Genomic DNA, 24,656 nt, shown 5'->3' with positions numbered 1-24,656 from the left:
GCTATCCTAGGTGTATATGACTTTCTTCTTTCTGATGAACACAATCGGAGAAATATTAATAAATATCCTGACGCATTCCGAGCTTTATAATGACAGTGAGCAAGACCAATGAGTATGAAGCTGAAGAAAGTGCCTCAGTCCCCATCCATCCATCCATCCATCCATCATAAGCATACTCCACAAAGTTCCGGGGGGTTAATAAAGGCCTTCTGAAGCGAAGCGATGGGTTTTTGTAAAAAAAAAAAAAAAAAATCCATATTTAACAAGTTATGAAGTAAAATATCTAGCTTCCGCCAGACCGCTTTCCGTATTCTACTTATGAAAAAAGTGTAAAACTCTCTCAGTTCAAAACCCCCGGAGCCGTGTGGAATATGTTTATGATGGATGGATGTGGATGGAGGCACTTTCTTCAGCTCATACTCGTTGATCCCACTCACTGCCATTATAAAGTTCGGATGCGTCAGGATATTTATTAATATTTCTCCGATTGTGTTCATCAGAAAGAAGAAAGTCATATACACATAGGATGGCTTGAGGGTGAGTAAAGCTTGGGGTAATTTTTCATTTGAAAGTCAACTAATCCTTTAATAGTAGATGAAACTTATGTTTGAGATACTAAGTCCTCAAAGTGCTATGAAAGCATTGGGCCTCTGCCAAAAAAAAAAAAAAAAAATTATAATAGTGGGTTAAATTTAGGTGTTCTGCAGGAGGCTGTCCCACCACTTCCTCCCTCAGAATGCCACACTTATATGCTCTGTGTGTGTGTGTGTGTGTGTGTGTGTGTGTGTGTGTGTGTGAGATGCTTTCAGCCTTTGCAGGCTCAGGGATCTTTGTGAGTCCCCTCAGACTGAGAACAGCTGATGTGTGTATTTAGAGGGCTAATAGTGACATCTCAGTCTGACCATGTGCTGTCAGGCTGACAGACAGTCTCAACTATGATGTGTTGTTGTATGAAATGGAGTGGTTACCCTAGTAACTCTCTTGAAGAGTAGTCCAGCCCATAATATCAGGATGGAGAGTAATGGTCCTCCTTAATGCGCTCGTAAAACTTCACCACATTTGAGAAGGCCAGATGAAGTCATTCTGCTCTTGACAGTTTTTTCAGGGTTTCTCTCTCTCTCTCTCTCTCTCTCTCTCTCTCTCTCTCTCTCTCTCTCTCTCTATATATATATATATATATATAGAATAGTGACATATTTCTTTTATGTTTATATTAAAACAAAACGTAGTGTCGTTATGATTGAGCCAGTGCTTTAGAAAATCACTGCCACGTTTTATTGCAGCATAATGATGTTCAAAACGTTAAATGAAACTCCTAAAATGCTTTAGCTCGAGATTAAGTTTTTTTTTTTATGCAATAAACGTTCAAATGCTCTTTGCGCTGGGAGTTCCCGTAGACCGTTGCGCAACATCCTTCATTTGTCCGCGCGCGTCGAGTTTACACTACAGGAACGTCGTACGTTTACCGCGGATTTGATCAGCAGCTGATGTGTAGAGGGTGAACACAAACGGGGGTGTGGTTTAGATCAATAACTACCTCAGTTTACAGTAAAATCCAAAATACTGCAAAGCACTCCGAGGGCAGAGAGGTGGCGTCGATCAGATCCGGAGCACAGAATCGCTCCTTTGGAATATATTTCGTTTCATCCGCTTCATTGAAATAATGATATTTTGTGGACGCCGATTCTCCAGTCGAGGCTTTCAGACGCATACAGTTGGTCGAGGATGAGGAGGAGGAAGAGAAGTTCTTACTGAGCTGCCGTTTTATTACAATATGGGATGGATAGTACATTCACATGAATGGGTAAGTGGTCTACATTTGTTAAAACCAAAGACAATCTCAGACAAATGTGCAGACTCCCTGCAGCGCGGTGCATTTAGATAGATGGTCAATGACTTACATAAGAACGCTTTGTGTAAGGAATTGCTCAAAGAAATTCTGCTATTATCAAGTACTAGGGTCTTATACATTTAATAATTCATAATGTATTCAATATTATTATTTCAAAAACTACTTTATCTGTCTGAAACTGTCTCATCTTTTCCTCGGCGTTATCAACAATTTCTCTATTTCCCTTTGTACATTTGTTTATCAGAGCTATAAAATGGGTAATGTAACGACTATAATGAAAGAATATTAACTAAAGGTACGATTAAATCTCTGCGTTTCTCGACGTCTTTAAGATTTAATCCTTAAAGCTTGTCAGTGGTTTGTGAATAGTGCGCATGCGTCTTAGCGTTTCGGTGTTGGTCTGTGAGGAGTATTTGAACAGTAATTCATGTCACGCTTATGACATATTATTTTAATTGCAAAAGACAGATTATTTGCTTTGTTGGAAGGTTAAGTATGTGCTTTCCCCTAAAAGAACATCACTTTATCACAACCGTTTACATGTTGTTTTAAGAATATGTTTTCATTTTGTATTTACAATTTTCTAATCATTTGGATTACAAGATAGTTTCTTTGAGGAAAATTTTTTTGGGGTTATATGTTTGTAATTATGTAAATGAATAACATTTTCTTCTTTTCTTGGAAGGTTTGGACCCAGAGCTGAGAACAATCTTCTCTTGATATAGGAAAATTTAGTTTATTTTTCTTCTTTACCTGGGTGAAATGTACTCTGATGGAACAAACGTAAAACGTTGTTTTGCTAGGACATTCCTAGCAATGCTGTCTCTGAACTATCATTACCCCAGTAATTAGGATCTTCCAGTCATTCATGAGGCTCATTGGGATTAATTTAGCTCTACAGCCGGCAAAGGAGAAACTTCTGACAAATTAAGTTGTTCTTATTGCTCTGAAAGCACTAAATGAGTGACAGTGTGTCACAACTACAGAAAGATGAACAACACTCTGCAAGACAGAAACATGTTCACAGTACAAGCAGACGTTATATTTCACGCTGCAAACCCTGACTCTCCAGAATCACCTATCCCCGCTGAAGGGAACAACAACAATGTCCCAGCTATGGGGAAAACAGGCATCCCCAGCATGGAAATACTGCAGGATCTCCAAGGTACGTGGAACACGTCAGAATCAGGAGGTTTGACTGACAATAGGAGTTTGGGACACTATGGTGCTGTAACAGGTGCAGAGTACACACAAGACGCTGAATCTAGCGACAGTGGATTTCAAGAGCACATTCAACCTCTGGACTCAACTAGAGCACAAAACCTGGATCTCAGTTTGAGAAATATAAGTGAAGCTTCAAGTCAAGGAAATATTAGAGAAGAAACAAATGGAACAAAGGTATCTTGCAGTTTGGCACCCTCTCTGCGCTTCCAACCAGAGAGCAAAGAGGAAATAGACAAATTATCCAATGCCCTAAGAGATGGACAGTTTGACATTAAAAATGTCTCCTCCACAGAGGACAGAAATCATTCCCGTTCAAGCTCCCAGGAAACGAGGTCACTTGAAAAAACCCTGGGATGCTTTATAAGTTCCTCTGAAGGAGCAGATCAGACCCGCTACAGAACATCATTTGGACAGACTGGGCTGGAATCAAGCCAAGGGCTAAAGCAAAGTGGATCTGCAGTAAGAGAAGCTCTCTCGGCAAAAGAAGAGCCAAATTTAGTCATAGAGGTGGGCGGACAGAAAATACAAGCACACAAATCAGTATTAGCTGAGAAAAGTGATTATTTTAAAGCTAGGCTCTCTAGAGATATCCTGAAGGTAAAAGGAATGAGCTACAAGACCTTATTGGTGCTTGTAGATTATGTTTACTCCTCCCAGATGAACGTAAGCAAAGACAATGTTGTGGATGTCATCACAGGGGCAAAGATATTGCAGATGCCCTGTGCGGTACAGGCTGCTATTGATACCATATCCACACAGATCAAACCTGAGAACTGCTATGAAATCCTAACAATCGCCAAAAAGCAGCGACTAAGTGAACTGAAAGAAACCGCCTATCGATTCATGAGCGACAACTATCTCCAGGTTCTGAGAGATCCAGCAGTCTACGGGCGCCTCACAGGCTCAGAGAGAGATCTCATCCTGCGCAAACGGATGGAGAGTCGCAAATGTCTGATGGTGGCGGAAATTAATGATGTGTTTGAACGTGTAGGAAGTAGACCACCCAGCAGAAACAGCAGCCGTCCCCAGAGTCCCCTCTCCATCACGTCTTTTGAGGACAACCACATGATCTACTACTACAACAAGAGCAGTAAGGACTGGCACACCTTGACTGTCATGCCGGACGACATCAACACCAGGGGCTGTGGTATCTGTACCATGTACAACTACTTGTTTGTCGCCGGCGGGATCAGAGGAACTGGGGAGAAAAGCAAAGTCTCGGACAAAGTGTTCTGCTACAATCCCATCACAGACCGTTGGAGTGAAGTCCGACCCATGAACCAAGCACGATCACAACTCAAGCTTGTCTCCATGGATGGGAACCTGTACGCCATTGGCGGTGAATGTCTTTTCACGGTGGAGAAGTATGACCCTCGAATGGACCGCTGGACGGCGGTGGCTCCTCTACCTAAAGGGGCATTCGCGGTGGCTCACGAAGCCACTACGTGTAACGGCGAGCTGTACGTCTCGGGAGGGTCTCTGTTCTATCGGTTGCTGAAATATGACCCCAAGAGAGATGAATGGCAGGAGTGTCCATATAACAACAGCAGAAAAAAATCCACAGACATGGTGGCTCTCAAGAGCTTCATCTACCGATTCGATGTCAACCGTGAACAGGGGATCAGCGTCTTTAAATACAACACCATCGTGAAGATGTGGCATGATTGTGCCTCCCAGCAGCAGGGCTGCACTCTGCCATTTCGATGCGCTGTCATTGATAATTGCATCTACTGTGTGAATAAATCTCAGACTCTTCAGTTTGTTGTTGAAGAGGATGGAGGTCGATTCAAAGATGAGTCTCTAAAAGCACCTGTGGAGGCCAAAGGGATCTTATTCCCTTTCGTTCTTAGTTTGCCTGAGAGAGGTGGAAGAATTGCATGAGTAGGATATTTCATCCCTCGGATGACCCTTCGGAGTCGCTCTAGACCTTGAGAAAGAGAATGCCTGGTCAATATTTATAGATTAAACATTGTCTCCAGAGAAGTTCAAGGAGCCAGCACGTAGTGCTTGAAACTGGAATGTGTTTCTTTGCATGGTAAGAAAAACAAATGTATGTTTGGCGCCTTAAAATCACAGCCCTACTCCCAACTTTGGGAGACAAAGAAATTCGTACATTTATAGCTCATTTGTGCAGTCTTATACTTCATTTGTTTTGTGCATTTTGTATCAGATCATTTAGGTTGAACTTTGCCAGAGGAATTTGCAAAAAACAAACTAAACTAAAACATTCATTTGTATAAAGGCTAGTTCACTCTGCACCAACAGATGCCAACCAAGGCAGACATTCCCCATCCAGACACACTCCAGTTAAACGTTCAGTTGATGAACACGAACAGGTGATGACAAGGTAATGCACTGATCCAACTAAACCCAACAAATGTTCCTGTTGGTCGGCATCTGTTGTATAGTGTGAATTAGCCTTAAAATGGCAATTAAGAGCACAAATGAACAACTGAAGCACATGGTGTAATAATGCGACCCTGTTTTCTACCAAGATTCTATGCAAATAGATTTTGAAGTAAATATGAAATACATTTTTTGAACCACAATAAAACAAGCTTAATTCTAAAACTTTACTACAGCCAGGGTCAATAAACAAAAATCCTTAAGCAGCTGAAGGAGAAGCCATAACCTTTACTAACATTAGGGAAACATTAAGAGCACAAAGCACTTGACTTCTGTAACCGCTGCTACTCAGATATTACTGGATCACACAGGTGTAAAATTCAACCCTGTGCATCTGCATTACAGCACACTCAGTGGCTATTTACATCTGAGACCCTTCTGGGTGATATTTCAGCACTTTCATTAGGAAAGTCCAGAAGGCAAAAAAAAAAGAAAAAAAAGGAGTGTCTGTTCCTTATTTCTGAATCATTGCCAAAGATAACAGTTGAGATTTTGCAGGAAGACAAACATTAAGATAAATTACATTCTCACAAGCAATACATTTTCTGTATGCAATATGTATAAATCATTAACGTTTTAGGATTTACCCCCGGTTTCACAGACAAGGCTTAAGCCTAGTTCCCAGACTAAAGGGCATGTTTGATCTGTTTTAACTGAAAGCAACTTGCTGTGACATATCTTAAAATATTGCAGTGCCATTGTTTTTGTCTCAAGATGCACACTAGTAATGTTTTTTTTTTTTTTTTCTCTAAGGCATGTTTATAAGCCACTTAAAATGTCTTAATCGAACTAAGGCATAATTTAAACCCTGTCTGTGAAACTGGGCCTTATAATCATACTGCAGTTAAGCATGATGTTAATGAAGACTACAAATACAATACATTAACATTCATTCCTAATAAACACACTTAGTCATCAGATTCTCAGACATCTGAGAAATCTTGAGCTTGAGCAGAAGGGAGTCTTTGTGTTGTCTTTTATGAATTCAGGCTGAACCCATGAAAGAGAGACAGTATCACAAAACTCAAAACATTCATATTGTGTCCATAGCATGTAATGAGGCATCATAGTGTAATTTATAACTTAGATGTTGCATTCTGTGTAGACACATTGTGATATTCAACATCCAGGAGTATTTTACTGTGATAATTGTTCACGCTTGAGTATTCCCCTAGACATTTCTGGAGGATGTGGATTTTATAAATGTTCCTTTAGTGTAATTCCGTCAAAATAAACATAAGGGAATTTGAATAGGAGCATGAATGTTGGTATGATTATGAACTTGAATGTGAATGTTTTGCTGACATTATCTTTTTGACTCGACCCCATGTGCTTTAACTTTTAACACTTTTAACAAAGCGGAACAAATAAAGACAACACCCTTGCAGTAAACATCTCAAGGTCACTGACGAATTACCCATAAATCCCCTCCAATGGTTCGCTTTGAAAGTATTAGCTGCATCCGAAAACTTGCAATGACTCTGCAGACAGCATTTGCGCATGAAGGCACCTCAAGAAAATGATTTCGGACAGACTTCCGAGGCAGCATAACTGTTTAATGATCTACAGCAAAATAGCACAAGCTTTGGTGAAAACTAAGCGAATATTTAATTACTACAGTAGCAATTTCTCGCTAGAAATGACATCAAAAGTGGAAAACGTTGGTTAAAAACGTACATTTACACAAACTGACCACCAACTGCAACTTTCAGACGCCATCTTTATATTTAGCTCAACTGTCACAGAATGGAAAGCACAGGATTGTGGGATATCAAAAGCGAAGGATACAGCTATGCTGCCTTCAAAAAAATAAAAAAAAAATATCGATCAGATGAAGGTACCTTAGGAGACAGGAAGTAAAGCTAACTTTGGATTCAGACGTGCCTTGATGCCTTCCTACCTTGGAATGTGTCCTCCGAAGGCAGCATTTTTCAGTTTTCGGATGCAGCCATTAAATGGGAAAATCAGGGGTTCTCAACTCTGGCCCTCAAGGGCCACTTTCCTGCAGAGTTTTGCTCCAACCCTAATCAAACACACCTGAACCAGCTAATCAAGGTCTTCAGGATTACTAAAAAGTTTTAAGTAGGTGGATTTGATCAAGGTTGGAGCTAAACTCTGCAGGAAAGTGGACCTAGAGGGTCCTGAGTTAACTCCTGATCTAGATTTTTTTTTTTTTTTTATAAATAAATATTGTGTAACTGGAAAACTCTTCAGACATTCAGCTGAAATTGAGATGCCGTCTATGATATGGGTCATATGGGGGTGTGTGGGTGGGGCATTGCTTGCTGAGTTGCTAATGTGTATAAAGCTAATATGCTTTTAAAACAAATAGCTTGATGGCTTTTTCAGTGGCTCTGTGTCAGTTTAACATCTCACAAACTAATGTTTCTGTGTTTACAATAAAAGATCTTTTGGTTTCCTGGTTCATTATTTTAGCCGTTTTAATTTTTCACCAAGTTTAAAAAAATGTAAATGCAGCTCTGGGATTTGAGGAAGCAGAACATGTACAATTCAGCTGTTACACTTTGTGGAAAGCATTGACCTGAGGTTAAGTGCCTGACTCAAAGGCACCATGCTGATGGATGGAAAAAAGAGTCAGGACTTACCAGGACTTACCAGGACTGAACCCACAAACTTAGCGTTAATGGCTCAGGTCCTCAACCATCTTTCACCATGCTAATAATAATTAGAATTAAACATTCTTTGTAGAGATATCTGATCATCCAGTTAACACTGCTCTTTTTGCAGGATATCTGCATTGTTGGGTGTGACATGGCTGCAGAGGTTTTCCTGGAGCACTGATGCCATCTAGAGGATGGAGTCAATAATGCATTATACATTTAAGAAATGAAACTTCCTAAACTACCACCAAATTGCCAAGAGGTTCACACTTACCATTAGAACCAGATGCTCTGAATTTAAATCTGACAAATATGTCTTGAAGTCTTGAATATTACTAAAATAATAATTACAGTATATCATGGTCACATTTAATTTTCGTTCATCTTCAAAACACAAATTAAGATCTGATGAAATCTGAGAGATTTCTGTCCCTCCATAGACAGCCTACGCAGCTACCACTTTGACGCTTCAAAAAGTTCATAGATCGTAAAAATCTAATCCATATGAATTGAGCAGTTTAGTCCAAATTTTCTGAAGAGAAACTGTTTATATGAACAGTTTTAATTTAGGCTTATATTCACATGTAAATATTCATCAACTCACATATACATTCATCAAATCACATAGTTGTGGCAAACGGAAGCTCGAGCATGTTTGCTTGACTCGTGCGAGAACCAATGAGGTTCTTTCTCGTGTGTTATGCAACACGTTTCAACTTCCGGAAGAGGTTTGTTCTCGTGCGTCATTCAGGTTCAGTTGAGCTTCTGTTTATGTTCACTGATCAATGTTTGAGTAAAAGCCTAAATTAAATCTGTTCATCATAAAAAGCGATCGAGTCTCTTCAGAAAATTTGGACAAAACCGCTCAATTCATATGGATTTGTTTTAAGATCTCTTTATGAACTTTTTGAAGCATCAAATTGTTAGTCACATAGCTGTCTATGGAGGGACAGAAAGATCTCAGATTTCATCAAAAAGATCTTCATTTGCATTCTGAAGATCAACAAAAGTCTTACTGGTTTGGAACGACATGAGGGTGAGTAAATAATGGAAGAATTTTCATTTTTGGGTGAACTAACCCTTTAAATACAGGCCACTATTTAGCAGGAGAAAAATCAAAAGGATATGTATAAAAGTTTTATTTGGATATTTACAAAATACTACAAAAACAAATGACAGGTTTTCTTTACACTCTCTTTCACTCACAAACACACACAGACACATGATATGTTGATCTTACACATACTCTCCACAATTAGAGATGATTACTTTCTGTTTGGGTTTGCCATCTTTTGTTCCCTGAGCCTGAGGAAACAGTACAGATACAAATACAAAGCCATTAGAAAATGGAACAAAAAATCATAAAAAAAAAATATATATATATTTTAAATGTATTTTAAATTCTATAACTGAATCATACAAAACAGTTTTACACTACCATTTAAAAGTCTGGGGTCAGTAAGATTTATTTTAAATAAAAGTTTTATTAAGCAAGGATGCATTAAATTGATCAAAAGTGATAGTAAAGAACTTATAATGTTACAAAAGATTATTTCAAATAAATTATGTTCTTTTGAACTTTTTATGTGTCAAAGAATCCTGAAAAAAAAAAAAAAAAAGCATCATGGATTCCAACATTGATAATAATAAGAAATGTTTCTTGAGCAGCAAATCGGTACATTAAAATGATTTCTGAAGGATCGTGTGATATTGAAGACTGGAGTAATGATGCTGAAAATTCAGTTTTGCCATCACAGGAATAAATTACATTTTAAAATAGAAAACAGTTATTTTAAATTGTAAAATTCCACAATATTAAAAGTTTTAACTGTATTTTTAATCAAACAAATGAAGCCTCAGAGAGCATAAGAAACATCTTTCAAAAACATTTAAACTTACCCACCACCAACTTCTAAAATGGTCATAAGTGATTTCAAATCTCCGTCAGCCAGCAACTTACCTCCATGGCCCGAAGTACGTCCATGCCCTCTATGAGTTCTCCAAATACCACATGTTTGCCATCTAGCCAGTCTGTCTTATCAACAGTTATGAAGAACTGAGAGCCGTTAGTATTGGGACCAGAGTTTGCCATCGACAGCTGACCTATGAGCACAGAGAAAAAGAACGAGATCAACATCAACCAATATACTTACTGCTCCTGAACATTTACACCTGTTTCACACAATCCATCTGCAGTACGTACGCATTATGTATTGTAATTTGTAGTACGTATGCAGTGCAGTAGCAGCACATGCTCATTGAGCTTTCACACAAGATGCGTTTGCAGTGTGCTTCACCCTAAAAATCAATTCATTATTTCTATATATATTTATATATTAAAGGGTTAGCTCACCCAAAAATGAAAATAACGTAATTTATTACCCACCCTCATGCCTTCGTTAATCTTCGGAACACAATTAAGATATTTTTGTTGAAATCCGATGGCTCAGTGAGGCCTGCATAACCAGCAATGACATTTCCTCTTTGAAGATCCATTAATGTACTAAAAACATATTTAAATCAGTTCATGTGAGTACAGTGGTTTAATATTAATATTATAAAGCGACGAGAATATTTTGGTGCGCCAAAAAAACAGTAACGACTTATATAGTGATGGCCGATTTCAAAACACTGCGTCAGGAAGCTTCGGAGCATTATGAATCAGCGTGTCGAATCAGCGGTTCGGAGCGCCAAAGTCACGTGATTTCAGCAGTTTGGCGGTTTGACACGCGATCCGAATCATGATTCGACACGCTGATTCATAATGCTCCAAAGCTTCCTGACGCAGTGTTTTGAAATCGGCCATCACTATATAAGTTGTTATTTTTTTTGTTTTTTTTTGGCGCACCAAAAATATTCTCGTCGCTTTATAATATTAATATTGAACCACTGTACTCACATGAACTGATTTAAATATGTTTTTAGTACATTAATGGATCTTGAGAGAGGAAATGTCATTGCTGGCTATGGAGGCCTCACTGAGCCATCGGATTTCAACAAAAATATCTTAATTTGCATTCCGAAGATTAATGAAGGTCTTATGGGTGTGGAACGACATGAGGGTGAGTAATAAATTACATTATTTAAATTTTTGGGTGAACTAACCCTTTAAGATGCTCAAGCAAGTGGCAAAACATTTAAGCATGACACTTCTCTTACATGAAACTTTCGTATCACAAACATTTTAAACTAACTTACAATCCATACCAACAGCCAATGAAATAGCCTTTTTTTTCAGGTTTAAATCTTTATCTGAAAAGTCTTGTGGGGCATACAACACTGTGTTTTTTCACCTCACTATTATATTATATTATATTATTATATTATATAATTTTATAGTTATTTTTGCAACTCCTGGTAAGTGCTTTCCTAATAAGTAATAAGATGACTTTGAAAAAAAAAAAAATTAGTAGTGTAGTGTAATTAGTAGTGTACTTTATGCATTTATGGAGAAATTCCATCATTTTCATATCAATTCACGTTCATTTTGACCATGAACCATCCGCTATCATTTTAATTCAAGACAAAGCACAACAAAAATAGATTGTGTGGAAACTATTGCTGCACTGCTGGAGCGCACCAATCCTGTAACGTACTGTTCGCGCCACATCCATGTGTAGTGTGAATGTGCAAACGGAGTATGTGTGAAACAGGCATTAGTTCTCAAAGGCTGTTGTGGAAAAACACTGAAATAACCTTTCAAAACACAAATCTAACTTCTTTTAAGCTGAAGACTCATCTTACCTGGTTGGGTGTGTTTGAGGACAAAGTTCTCATCCTCAAACTTCCCTCCATATATGGATTTCCCCCCAGTGCCGTTGTGATTGGTGAAATCTCCACCCTGGCACATAAACTGAGGGATGATTCTGTGGAAGCTGCTGCCCTTGAATCCAAAGCCCTTCTCATGTGTGCATAGACAACGGAAATTTTCTGCAGAACAAACAAAAGTCCTCTTTTCAGCAAAGCACCAAACATTTCACTGGCAAACTGCTAATGTGCTAGAGATACGCGGATCAGCTCTAATGTCACCCAAATCCGCTCTTAAAAATAAAATTATTCACCCGCCACCCACCCGAACCTTTTATTTTCTCTGATTTAGACATCCTCACATGACCCGCACCCGATTGTCACATTACAATTATTCTAATTCTCAGTGTTAAGCGTGATGATATGGTATCATATTACACTGAAGTAGACTGCTTTAAAATGAACATGTATTTAAAGTAAAACTTCTTCTTTGGCAAAATCACATTTCCTTAATAGCCTAATCACAGACTTTACTCCCTTCAAACTTAAATTGGAATGTCACCGTTTCCGTCACTGAAACTTCCCGGACACACAAGAAATTAAATCCATTCAGCACAAGCAAAGGCTGGATACAGGCTTTATTTGTTTTTAGTCATATACAGCGCGCTTCACAGCCGCATATCACATTTCCTAGGTAAGCAAGTAAAGTTTGAAAGTAAGGAATTTTTTTTTTTTTTTTTTTTTACTTGGCCCGCCCGACTCCCAGATTATCTGCTTTGTCCGCGGATATAACCGCAATCCACAGATTACTATAATGAGCTTGAAGTCAATTGTAAGAAACAGGTGGGGTTTATGTGGACTAAACAATTTCACCATTTTTAAATTGATTATCAGGCCAAAAAAATTAAAAATGAAATATGCATGGTTGAATCGTTCAAAATGCATTTGGAAAATAGGGTGAATTTTCATTTCATGCCAACTTTAAACATGCAGTAAAGAAATAGGAACCTCTAAACTAGGGATGCACCGATCCAGCTTTTTTTGCTTCCGATACTGATCCGATACCTGGAATTCAGTATCGGCCGATACCGATCCGATATTCAAGTAATAATAAAAAAAGTGCTAAATTGCCTAATAAACTGTATGCCTCACTTAGGGCTGTGACGGTCGGCATGACAAAAGCACCACCGCGGTCGTGGAGTGTCACCGGCGGTAGTGTGACGTGTGTGTGTGTGTGTGTATATTATATATATATATATATATATATATATATATATATATATATATATATATATATATATAAAATCTCAAAGGTCGCGTTAACCGAAAACTAAATATATTTATATATAAATATAGGCTATACTATAAAATTAAAAGACATTTCTTTTAAATTTATAGCGGAGTTTTTTTTTTAATGAGGCAGCAACATATGATAGATAGGACAGAACAAAAAAAATGCTATTAACAATCTTTCATTGCGCAAAATATTATAATATGAACGGCTCCCATACAGAGCGGCACAAAGTGCTTATGCGCATCCCGTGTGCAGAATGATGCGCCTGAAGCGTCATGGAGTCACAGCGCGCAGCGGCAGTGCTTCGCATTGAAAAGTTCAAAGCACAAAGTGAAGATATATTGATGCATATTGCATTAACGGTATAGTTATCTACAGATGAAGTATAATAATAGAAACATGGATTCATGAGAGTTTCATTGTGTTGACTGTTGTAACCGAACGCAACACGCAGTTTGAATGCTGAATTGAGAATGACTGACAGCCGTAGCGGAGGGAGGCATTTACGTGAACTTTAATTTAACGACTTAAATATTTATCTGTACCTCAAATTAAACTATGGAATGGCTTCAGAACACTTGGAATATAGTGCACAGGAACTTTCTGGTGCTTTTTAATGTTTTTGTGCCTTTTGTGGAGCCTAACAATAACACAGACTATGTATTACAGCCATATACTGATACGCACAGTATCGGATTTGGATCGGTCCCGTCCAGCCGATACCCTGATCCGGCAAAAATGGCAGTATCGGAGCCGATACCCGATCTGAATATCGGATCGGTGCATCCCTACTCTAAACATAGTTTACTGATTCTGACCTGCAGTCATAGGCACAACGTCTGCTCGCAGAAGGAAGCGCAGTCGACCTGCAGGTTTGTTGCCAATCTTGATGTCCATGTAGACCTGAGGGTTAGTTCTGCCTTTTTTCGCTGGAGGCTCTCCCTGTTCAGAAACACAAAATACCAATCGGTGAGTGTTAATGATAAATCAGAATATAAAATCTAAAAAAAGAACATCAGACACTGAGCAAAAATATATATAAACTGCTATATGAATACAACAACTTGTCATTGTCAAGCATTTACACTGTGTTCTAAATTATTACGCACGTGACATATCAGTAGGATTTCAGTACAATAAACATTCAGATTTTAGTTTTTCAAAGAAAGTGTTTGTTTATTTATCCATGTCTTTTTAGATAACTGGTATCAATCTCAGACAAAATAATTTGCCAGGTCTACTTAGGTAAATGGAAACCCTACTTAGAGGTTGTTCCACATTATTAAGCAAGTCACAGTTCTCACGCAATATGGGGAGGAAGAAAGATCTTTCTGAAGGAGAAAAGCCTGAAATGGTGCAATGTTGTGCAAAAGGCATGAAAACTAATATTGTGTGAAAACTGAATGCAGATTATTGAAGTATCATAAGATTTGTGAGTGATTTAGAGCACAGCAGAACTCGGTCAGATAAAGGCTTATTAAGGAAAGTTCCTGTCAAAAAAATTAATCGTATTAAAAGGGCAGCTATAAAAAAGCCAGTGTTGAGCAGCAAACAGGTATTTGAAACTGCTGGTGTCTCTGGAGTCTCAAGAACCTCTCCATGCAGGCTGGCAGTTGTGCGTAAAGATTCATTTTAGCCACCATTAACCAAACCTCACAAAGAGAAACATTTACAGTGAGTGTAGAAATACATTTTCAAACTGTTTTATTGCTGTGGTGTTTTTTTTTTTGCAGCATGGGATAGTGCATAGTGCATTGTATTTCAGAAGGCATTATCCTTCTTTTTATACCAAAGCTGAAAATGGCCAGTTATGAACTCCACATATCTTGATGAAGTCATTTTGACACCCTCAGAAACCCTAAAGGGACGTTCCATCTCACTTCCCAATATTCCAGCCCAAATTATCACCCGCTAGCTCCTTGCTGACGTCACAGTCTTGTTGGAACATGGTGGCCATTCACCAACCATCCAGAAATCCATCCATTTAGACCATCCATAGTAGTACGGCATTCATCAGTGAATAAAACTACTTAAAAATAAGTCTTTATGTATTTCTAAACCCACTCTAAATGTTTCTCTTTGTGAGGTTTGGTTAGTGGTGGCTAAAATGCATCTTGCCAGCCTGCATGGAGAGGTTCTTGAGGCTCCAGAGACACCAGCAGCTTCAAATACCTGTTTGCTGCTCAACACCAGCTTTTTTATAGCTGCCCTTTTAATACAACTAATTTTTTTGACAGGAACTTTCCTTAATAAGCCTTCATCTGACCGAGTTCTGCTGTGCTCTAAATCACTCACAAATCTTATGATACTTCAATAATCTCCATTCAGTTTTCACACAATATTAGTTGTTCTCATACCTTTTGCACAACATTCCACCATTTCATGCTTTTCATCTTCAGTAAGATCCTTCTTCCTTCCCATATTGCATGAGAACTGTGACTTGCTTAATAATGTGGAACAACCTCTAAGTAGGGTTTCCAATTACCTAAGCAGACCTGGCAAATTATTTTGTCTGAGATTGATACCAGTTATCTAAAAAGACATGGATAAATATACAAACAAACACTATCTTAGAAAAACTAAAATCTTAATGTTTATTGTACTGAAATCCTACTGATGTCACTTGCATAATAATTTGGAACACAGTGTAATATAATTTCATACTAAAATCAATCAATTATATTACAACATTCCCACCTCCTGAGTGTTTGTGCTGGCTGATTCCGCAGTTGTCTCCGCCTCCTCACTCTCCTCAATGGTCTTCCCTGAGAACTTCTTCAGCCAGTCATCTTCAGACCACACTATGAGCAGAGCAGCAATGAAAAACAGATTTGTTTCATGGACATGCCAATAAGTGAATGAAAAAAAAAAAGTTAACAGCATAATTAGTGAGTTTACCATGCAACCTGCTGAAATCAAGAAACCCTCACCTGGTCGAGAGGAGCCCTCTTTAATTCTCATGGGTTTGGCGATGTTCACCCTGATGGTTCTCCCGAACAGCTCCGACTCATTCTGCAGAACACAAAGACGAACAGATATTAACCATATCTCTGAGGAAGACTGACAGACATTGTGGCAATGATGGATGGACACTACAGAAGTAAGTGGTTCATTAACTCACCATATTATCGATGGCAGCTGCTGCATCCTGGGAAAAAGCAGACATCATTTAAAGAAAGTGACATACTGGTTTATTTAAGCAGCTTTTTATGTAGAGGCAGACAAAACACAGTCACGTAGGTGTGCAAACTATGAGAAGCAACAATGGTTGCGCAAATGAACCGGAATTAATTCATGAAAAAAAGATACAAGTTGCATATGATTCTAATACTTAATATTTTCCATCTTATTTAAAAATGAGTCGAGGATAAATTTGTTTACCTCTGCCAGCTCAAACTCTATGAATGCAAAGCCCCTGTGTGTCTCTGTGGACAAAAAGAGACAAACATGATGCTTGACAACTGTTTCTGTTGTTTATGTGTTAAAGTGTGTTTGAGTTATAATGATAATGGGAGTGTTTTTTGATTGATGTTTGTTTGTTACCGGTCTCATAATCTAATGGGATCTGAATATCCGTTATGTCACCGAAGGGAATGAATGCAGCGTGCAGCACTTTCTCATCCACCTCCTCCGCAAGACCCCCTGAGGAAAAACAAGACATATGTCATTTATTTTAATATTTTTCATTTTAAACGTCACTGAACGTTCATTGAAGTTCGTATTTCATATTTTGGCGCTTTCCCGGCTACAGCAGAAAACCAGAACCGCATTACTAAACATGCACGTGACTGTAAGATTAAACTAGCGCAATGTGAGAGCGAAGCGTTTATTTTGATTACAATTTTTCGATGCTTTTCTTACCAACATAAAGAACACGTTTACTCGCCGCCATCTTGCTCGTAACCTTTGACTTCTGACTGTTTTTTTTTCTTCGCTACTGCGGGTTTGGTGTCCCTCTAGTGATGCGGAGGACAAATAACATCACTGGCAAACACAAGTGTCCATTGTTCAGCTCTGGATTAACAGTTAGTTAGCTAGTGAGCTGAGTTTTCTAAGCTAAATGAAAACATGTATTTTACTCATTGGATAGCCCAGTGAAACAAACTACATACCTTTAAAAGGTTTTGCTTTTATATAGAAAGCCTTACTATATAAAAACAAAACCTTTTACTTTTAAAAAATATATCCATTAAAATTTTCCAGTCACTATTGTAAACGGTGGGAAACAACAGTACACATAGCTTAGTTTTTATTTTATGTAACAATACTCTAAAATTTGTATGTGAATAACTAAATATTTTTATGCAATGTTTCATTACATGTTTTGTGATCATGATTTATATCTTGATCATGTATTAATAATAGACTCATTAAATATGGTAGGTTGACAGACATCAACTTTCAAAAGGAAAACTGGAATTAAATGGCTTTGGTCATGTGAATAATCTCAGGTAAAGGTGAAATGGAATGTTATTTACATTTCTGTCACTATTAGGCCCTTGAGCAGAACATTTAACCTCTAAAGGGACTGTTCCTGTACCGCAAGTCACTTTGGATAAAAAGTGTATGTAACATGGCCTTTGTCTTTGCTAGGTAAATAAAAAGAAGAACACAGCATAGTTCATTTTAAATAGTCATCCCTTTATTTAGAGTGCCACACCACTCGGGTTATTGTCATGGGACAAGTGAGGTCCAATCAAAGCAGCAAACACACATCTCACAGAAGAACCGAGTTTTCACTTCCTCATAGAAAAAGTCAGTCCTGGCCACAATACAGAGGCTCTTCCCTCACAGAATTGACTCTTTTTTCTTTTTAAATTAACTTTAGGTGATAAAAATCATTACAGAGTTAAAAATATAAACCCTGCAACAAAATTGTATTCTTTATGTTCAAGTATCATTTTATATTTTTCGTTTTTTTTCATGTTTTTTTTTTTGTGTTCCTATTGGTTGCCACCAGACGACACCAGACAGTGGTGATCTCTCTTCAGTCTTTCAGCTTCACCCTACAGAAAATGATTTCAAATTAAAACAATTTAGTTTTTTAAGCACATTATAAGCACAGCAACTATATAATACTACTGATAATAATAAAAGTTACCGGTCAAGATGTTGCGGCTGCAGTCGCAGCAGTGACTCCCACTTTCTGTGTGGCGTCTTTCTTGGCCTGATGAGCCTGAAGCACTGCAACAGCCTCCTCCACCTGACAGCACAGACAAATCATCAGTCCTGCAACGCCCACACCATCTTAACTACAGAGATTCATGGCTCTAATAAGCACATGGTTAACTGATAAAATGCCATCATCACATATAGATTAAATCTCTCATCTGTGCTAGGCAAAGCATAAATCTTAATAAATTAATGCATATTATGTACCTGGTTCAGTCAATAGGCTTTGCATTGTTAAAAGCTTGTTACTTTTCCATTTATTGCACATAACAGCAAAGCTAGTGTCTGTTTCTGGAGGCTTTTATCATAGTTAACGACTGTCACCTTGGAGCGCAGAGACTCATGGGACTCCAGCATGTGCAGCAGCTCAGAGTTGTCGATCTCAAGCAGCATTCCTGTGATCTTCCCAGCTAGACTGGGGTGCATTGCTTGGATGAGAGGGAACAATCGCTCACCTGAGAGAAAACAGAACAAGCATACAACAAGACAGACAATAAACAGTTTGATATGGTTTCAGGGAAGAGTAAAATAAGCAAGTAATTAACACTCATTAGGCTGTTTATGCACAAAACTGTCATGCCCAAAAACCTCCTTGAGAGTGTAAGGATAGGTTTAGAAAGGCTGAACATGCTTACAGCCTCCTCATCTCACCAAGCATCTGTTTCTGTTCCTGAGGAGGGGCGGCAGCTAACATGGAGGCAGTCAGAGGCTCCTGACCCTGCACATGAACGGCCGGCTGAGCCTGCGCAAGACAATAAACCGTGACATTTTATTGTGTTTATTGTATTACTTTTGAGATTTGCTAAATATTACATTTAAAGGGTTAGTTCACCCAAAAATGAAAATTCTGTCATTTATTACTCACCCTCATGCCGTTCCACACCCGTAAGACCTTCGTTAATCTTCAGAACGCAAATTGAGATATTTTTGTTGAAATCCGATGACTCAGTGAGGCCTGCATAGGGAGCAATGACATTTCCTCTCTCAAGATCCATTAATGTACTAAAAACATATTTAAATCAGTTCATGTGAGTACAGTGGTTCAATATTAATATTATAAAGTGACAAGAATATTTTTGGTGCGCCAAAAAAAACAAAATAACGACTTATATAGTGATGGCCGATTTCAAAACACTGCTTTAGGAAGCTTCGGAGCATTATGAATCAGCGTGTCGAATCAGCGGTTCGGAGCGCCAAAGTCATGTGATTTCAGCAGTTTGGCGGTTTGACAAGCGATCCGAATCATGATTCGACACGCTGATTCATAATGCTCCGAAGCTTCATGAAGCAGTGTTTTGAAATCGGTCATCACTAAATAAGTCGTTATTTTGTTTGTTTTTTTTGGCGCACCAAAAATATTTTCATCGTTTTATAATATTAATATTGAACCACTGTACTCACATGAACTGATTTAAATATGTTTTTAGTACATTAATGGATGTTGAGAGAATGAATGTCATTGCTGGCTATGGAGGCTTCACTGAGCCTTCGGATTTCAACAAAAATATCTTAATTTGTGAAGGTCTTACGGGTGTGGAACGGCATGAGGGTGAGTAATAAATGACATTATTTTCCTTTTTGGGTGAACTAACCCTTTAATAGTGTTTTTAAAGACTAACTTTAAGTGAGCATTAGATGATGAAGATTCTGCATTGGAAATGAATGGGAAGCAAATTTCATCTAGTGGAGAGGTTTGGTACTGCGCCCAAACAAAATCTTACTGAAAGCTAATTTTTTGAGATATCAAGCTTAAATTTGGAACATAACTTGTTTAATTTTATGGCTTTGATTTTCTCTCAGTTTTAGAGTAAAACATATTTTGGAAAATATATATTTCATTAAAATTTTAAAATAGCATTTTTCATAATAATAAACTTAAACTTCTAGAATTTCTTTTTTTGTTTCACTTTTTTTTTATTGCACTTCAGCAATAATCTGCCAAGATTAAAAAGAGACCAAACTTAAGTCTGTGCTCCAAAGCATTAAAGATTTATGACAGTTTAAGTTTGAAATTTCATTTTCATGACTATGCTCAAAAAGTGATTAAAAGGTAATAAATGGATAACTATTCCATAAATATAATTTAGTACCATAAAATCCCCTAAAAATACAATATATATATATATAACATTATCGTACTAAAATATAGCACATTCATTTCATTAAAATAAAAAATAAAAAAAATTAGAAATCGGTCATCTTTGACCACCATATGAGCAGCACCAGAGATGATCTCTAACCTATCTTTGACCTTAACCCACATGACTGTTTTTTACCTGGCAAAAAAAATTATTCTTTTCCTGTTTCTAATTAAAAATAGACATGTTTAACTTTTGTGATTAAATATGCATCAGATGATCAAATATACAATCCATAAAGAAAAAAGAGAACAAGAATTATCTTTGCATTTGTAAATATTTGGAATCAAAGGTGTAGTTTTTATTGACGTGTAATCTATCAGCATATATTACCTGTTGCAGTGTAATGGGCTGCACTACCTGAGGCTGAGTGTTTCGTATGGTGGTGGCGTACTTGTATGGGGGCATAGCACGTGGGGTTGTCACCCCCATGGCAGGGCGAGGACCCATTGGTTGGCCAGTGCCTCCTAGTGGTGGGAAGAGGAAACAAGTATTAAGCTATGATTAGGACAGAACACCAAACATACCTGTAATCATTACGTGTAGTTTGTGTTGTTATTCAGTAGAATTACATAATGATCAGTTAAATATAAACTAGAACCGATAGATATTTATTATTATTATTATGAAACATTAAAATAAACTAAAACCTGAATCATCTCTGACACCTTCAACCAACTATGCAACTCTTAAAAATCTAATCTGAGATGATAGTGAAAATTTTCAGGCCTCTGGGTCTGTAAAACAGGTCAAAGTTTGTCATAATAGGGCATCACATCATTAGTGGGTGGGTTTTCTCACCCACTCTCTGTGCACCTGTGGGGATCCCGCGTGGGCCTTGGGTGGACGCATTGGGTGCCAAGGTGGCGTATGTTGGCACGGGGCCCCGGCTGGCGCAAGGAGCTGGGCATGCCCTGGAAGCCACCCTGACCCCTGCCACCCTGCTGCTGCCAGCGAGGGTTCGGACGCATCTGGGTGAGCTGGTTTGGTGCATAGTATGTTGTTCTGTTCTGGGCCTGTGAAGCATGATAGAATTCATTTGATGCATTTCAAAAAAACATATAATTATTCAGAGAGATTATTAATCATTGAATGGAACATTTTACTACTTTATAGCCCTTGTAAATTTATTCATTTATTATCTGTATATGTATTGATATACTATGGAAGTTCATTTGATATTGATATACTGTACTATGGATATACTATGGAAGTCCATTTCACACACACAAAAAAAAAATGCTTTGGTGAATCATAATTATAACCTATATGTCGAAAAATTATGATAAAATTCAAAATTATGATATGCTAAGTCATAATTATGACATAAAAAGTCAAAATTATGACAATATCATAATTATACGATAAAATTACGCATTTTCATGTCATAATTATGACTTTTTATCTTATCAATTTGACTTTTTATCTCATAATTTAGGTTTTTTACTTATAAAAAATCATGTTTTGTTAAATCATAATTTTGACATAAAAGTCATAATTACGATTTACCAAAGCAGGATTTTTTTTCTTATTTGGCGGAATTTGCCATTCCATAATATACAATGAGGTCATGTAAAAATAATTAAAATATCTAAATTAAATTAAATTAACTATTTTCTAAATTAGTTAACTAAATTAAATGTAACTATTTTATAAACTATTTAATGTTTCCAGGTTTAAATGGAATTTAAATCCCAGATTTTATTGTTGTCTCAGACACCCACCTGTGGCACAGCTGGCATGAAGTAACCGCCGGCAGGCTGGAACTGGTTGATGATGGCGTTGGCAGGCATGGCCCTCATGCCAGCGATGCGCTGCATGTACTGGTTGGTCAGATGAGCTTTGCGTTCTTCTTTACGTTGGGCCAGGGCCACGTACAGTGGTTTGGAGCCCACAATACGCCCGTTCATCTCTGTCACGGCCTTTGTGGCCTCCTCAGGTGAGGAGAAACACACAAAGCCAAAACCTTTGGACCTGCCATCCTCCAACATCACCTACAGCAAGATGTACATTGTCAGTATAGTCTTATTGGGTATACCTAATAGATGCATTTCTACATCTGCTAGTAGGAAATTGTATAATATCCTATCCTTTGCTGCCAGAAAAAATAATTTACTGACTTGGATCAGTGATAAATCTCCGTCACTTAAAGGGATAGGGAATGTTGTTTGGATTTCGCCCAAAGTGCTCTAACAGAAATAGATTGTAAACAGATGCCCTTTGACCCACCTTGGCACTGGTAATGGAGCCGAAAGGAGAGAACTCTTTACGAAGTTTCTCATCATCGATGGTGTCGTCAAGATTCTTGATATACAAATTTACTCCCTGTAAACACAAATATATACACAAATTGATCAAAATGAATTGTTTTTTCTTTACTAAACATACAAGCACACACACAAAGACAAAACACAGCAATTCATTTACCTGATATCTGCTGATTCTTTCCTGTTTGAGCTGTTCAAACTTCCTCTTGAGTTCTGCTTGTCTCTCCATCTTTTTCTGTGCTCGGCCAACAAACACTGTCTTGCCATTAAGCTCCGTACCGTTCATCTCTTCTACAGCCTGAAACAGAAATACCATCACAATCAATCACCTTTCAGGGCTGGATTTCCTGAAACCTTCTTAAAGCTACGTCGCTCTCAAGTTATACCTTAAGCTGTACCTTAACGTTAATACAGCAGTATTAGATGGCATTGTCCGTGAAGCCTTTTAGTGTATGTGCACAAAGCATGCTGGGAACTACAGATCCACTGCCCAGGGCTGCATTTCTCAAAAGCATCGTGAGCTAAGTTGATCGTAGAAACCAAAGACTCTACGATCTACAGTACTTAGGTTTACAATGCTTTTGGGAAACACAGCCCTGGGCAGTGGATCTGTAGTTCCCAACATGCTTTGCAAGGGACTTGTGGAAGCAATTTTTTTTGATATGCACGCTTTTTCTTAATATGTTATTATGCTTATGGATCATTGTGTTATTTTTGCATTTCTGTACTGCTTAGAGAGACAGAATGTAGTTAATTTACACGAGGACTGCATGTGATCTCTGTCTTTGCTAGAACAAAGGACAGCTATTGATCTTGTAGATGTATATGATTGTATGACAGAAAATAAGAAATGTGTGATTACCATATGACAACAGAAAGAATACACTCAAGGTATAGAAGAATGTAAACATGTTCCTAATATGGTAAAAGAAACTATAATTGGGCAGAGGCTTTAGCCTTGAAAGTTAGAGAGATAAAAGCGAGAGGAAGCCCTCCCATCTTTGTCACACACTCTGCAGCAACTCAGAATGACTGTATGCCTGTCTAACCTTTTCTTGCAAGAAAATAAAACTTTCGAAAGACAATTGGACTTGTTTGTCTCTTATGCAGTGAGAGTCTTTTTATTTGCCACCAAAATTTGGTATCAGAAGGTGGTATTCCTTGGATGTGCCTTTTGGACCCAAGAGCGGACTGTGACTGATCATCCTGGACTTAGTAGTCTCAGCCCTACCCCGAATAGGCTGAGGGTCAGGGCTCCAGGAGGGACACCACTGGAGTCGGCAAATGAACCTGAGTGGCATCAGATTTCTCTGGTAAGAGACAAACTAAAATTCTATAGATAATTATATCAGATATTGGGAAAAAAGGGATAAACCATATGGTTGGGCTGGCTCTGTGGTAATACTGCAAGGTTAAGATGTTTCTAAGAGAAATTGAAACCACGTTGGGTGGTTCTAGAGTGGAGGAAGAGCACAGTCCGATTTTAGGTGAAAGATTGTATCTGTTGGAGACATACGACAGATTATTTAGGCGCGCTGTAAAGAAACCCACAGAGAAAGAGACAACCAATATGGGGAAGTCCCAGAACAAGCTTGACAAATATGATACTCCGGTTTTCTGTTAAATGAGAAGATTATATGGGCAAAAATGCATGCAAGATATAGGGAAATTAATCAAATATTATGATTTTCCGAGGGAGGGAACATTGAGTGTCACAAGACTTAAGGTCGTAAGGGAATTTTTTTCGTCCATTAAATGAATGCATGGCATTAGATGTCTAGAGAATTTATATAATAAGGGTTGATGGAGAAAGCAGCTATAAGGCTGTCAGTGAACCTAGGAGTTGAAATATGAGTAAAATGATATTTTGGATCTGCAAAACAGCAGAGATCATACTGATAATATGTTTCGCATCCGCAAACTAACTGTTGATAG

The 24,656-nt window shown here is 38.0% G+C and overlaps 3 protein-coding genes across 3 annotated transcripts in view; 1 reads left to right on the top strand and 2 right to left on the bottom strand.

Annotated features, from left to right (window-relative positions):
* The first annotated feature begins 1,284 nt into the window (after positions 1-1,284).
* LOC127498312 (kelch repeat and BTB domain-containing protein 11) lies at positions 1,285-7,909 on the top strand. Its single transcript, XM_051867559.1, has 2 exons — positions 1,285-1,804; positions 2,538-7,909. Exon 2 carries the CDS (start codon positions 2,843-2,845, stop codon positions 4,955-4,957), a length of 2,115 nt encoding a protein of 704 aa, XP_051723519.1. The 5' UTR covers positions 1,285-1,804; positions 2,538-2,842; the 3' UTR covers positions 4,958-7,909.
* Positions 7,910-9,227: 1,318 nt separating this feature from the next.
* Positions 9,228-17,166, bottom strand: ppie (peptidylprolyl isomerase E (cyclophilin E)). Its single transcript, XM_051867563.1, has 10 exons — positions 17,006-17,166; positions 16,688-16,786; positions 16,526-16,569; positions 16,266-16,292; positions 16,075-16,156; positions 15,842-15,945; positions 13,963-14,086; positions 11,848-12,033; positions 10,064-10,206; positions 9,228-9,408 (listed from the first exon to the last, which is right to left on the bottom strand). The coding sequence occupies exons 1-10, from the start codon at positions 17,034-17,036 to the stop codon at positions 9,340-9,342; spliced, it is 909 nt and encodes a 302-aa protein (XP_051723523.1). The 5' UTR covers positions 17,037-17,166; the 3' UTR covers positions 9,228-9,339.
* Positions 17,167-17,764: 598 nt separating this feature from the next.
* pabpc4 (poly(A) binding protein, cytoplasmic 4 (inducible form)) overlaps positions 17,765-24,656 on the bottom strand; it is a 28,336-nt gene continuing 21,444 nt past the window's right edge. The window contains 10 exon segments of the mRNA XM_051867560.1: positions 17,765-18,150; positions 18,246-18,347; positions 18,641-18,771; positions 18,968-19,058; positions 20,788-20,921; positions 21,256-21,316; positions 21,318-21,470; positions 22,179-22,448; positions 22,684-22,779; positions 22,882-23,019. Coding sequence (XP_051723520.1) covers positions 18,249-18,347; positions 18,641-18,771; positions 18,968-19,058; positions 20,788-20,921; positions 21,256-21,316; positions 21,318-21,470; positions 22,179-22,448; positions 22,684-22,779; positions 22,882-23,019 — 1,173 coding nt within the window. The 3' untranslated portion in view covers positions 17,765-18,150; positions 18,246-18,248.

The sequence above is a fragment of the Ctenopharyngodon idella genome, chromosome 17 (assembly GCF_019924925.1).
Source record: "Ctenopharyngodon idella isolate HZGC_01 chromosome 17, HZGC01, whole genome shotgun sequence".
Lineage (NCBI taxonomy): Eukaryota > Metazoa > Chordata > Actinopteri > Cypriniformes > Xenocyprididae > Ctenopharyngodon > Ctenopharyngodon idella.
The sequence above is the reverse complement of the archived record's forward strand: the minus strand, read 5'-3'. Positions and strand labels throughout refer to the sequence as shown.

Coding starts and splice junctions, on each gene's coding strand:
- LOC127498312 (XM_051867559.1), top strand. CDS start 2,843: ATGAACAACACTCTGCAAGACAGAAACATGTTCACAGTACAAGCAGAC.
- ppie (XM_051867563.1), bottom strand. CDS start 17,036: ATGGCGGCGAGTAAACGTGTTCTTTATGTTG. Junction 15,946..16,074: donor AGAGGGCTCCTCTCGACCAG/GTGAGGGTTTCT, acceptor CTCTGCTCATAG/TGTGGTCTGAAGATGACTGG. Junction 10,207..11,847: donor CCTCAAACACACCCAACCAG/GTAAGATGAGTC, acceptor CTGTGCTCATAG/GTCAGCTGTCGATGGCAAAC.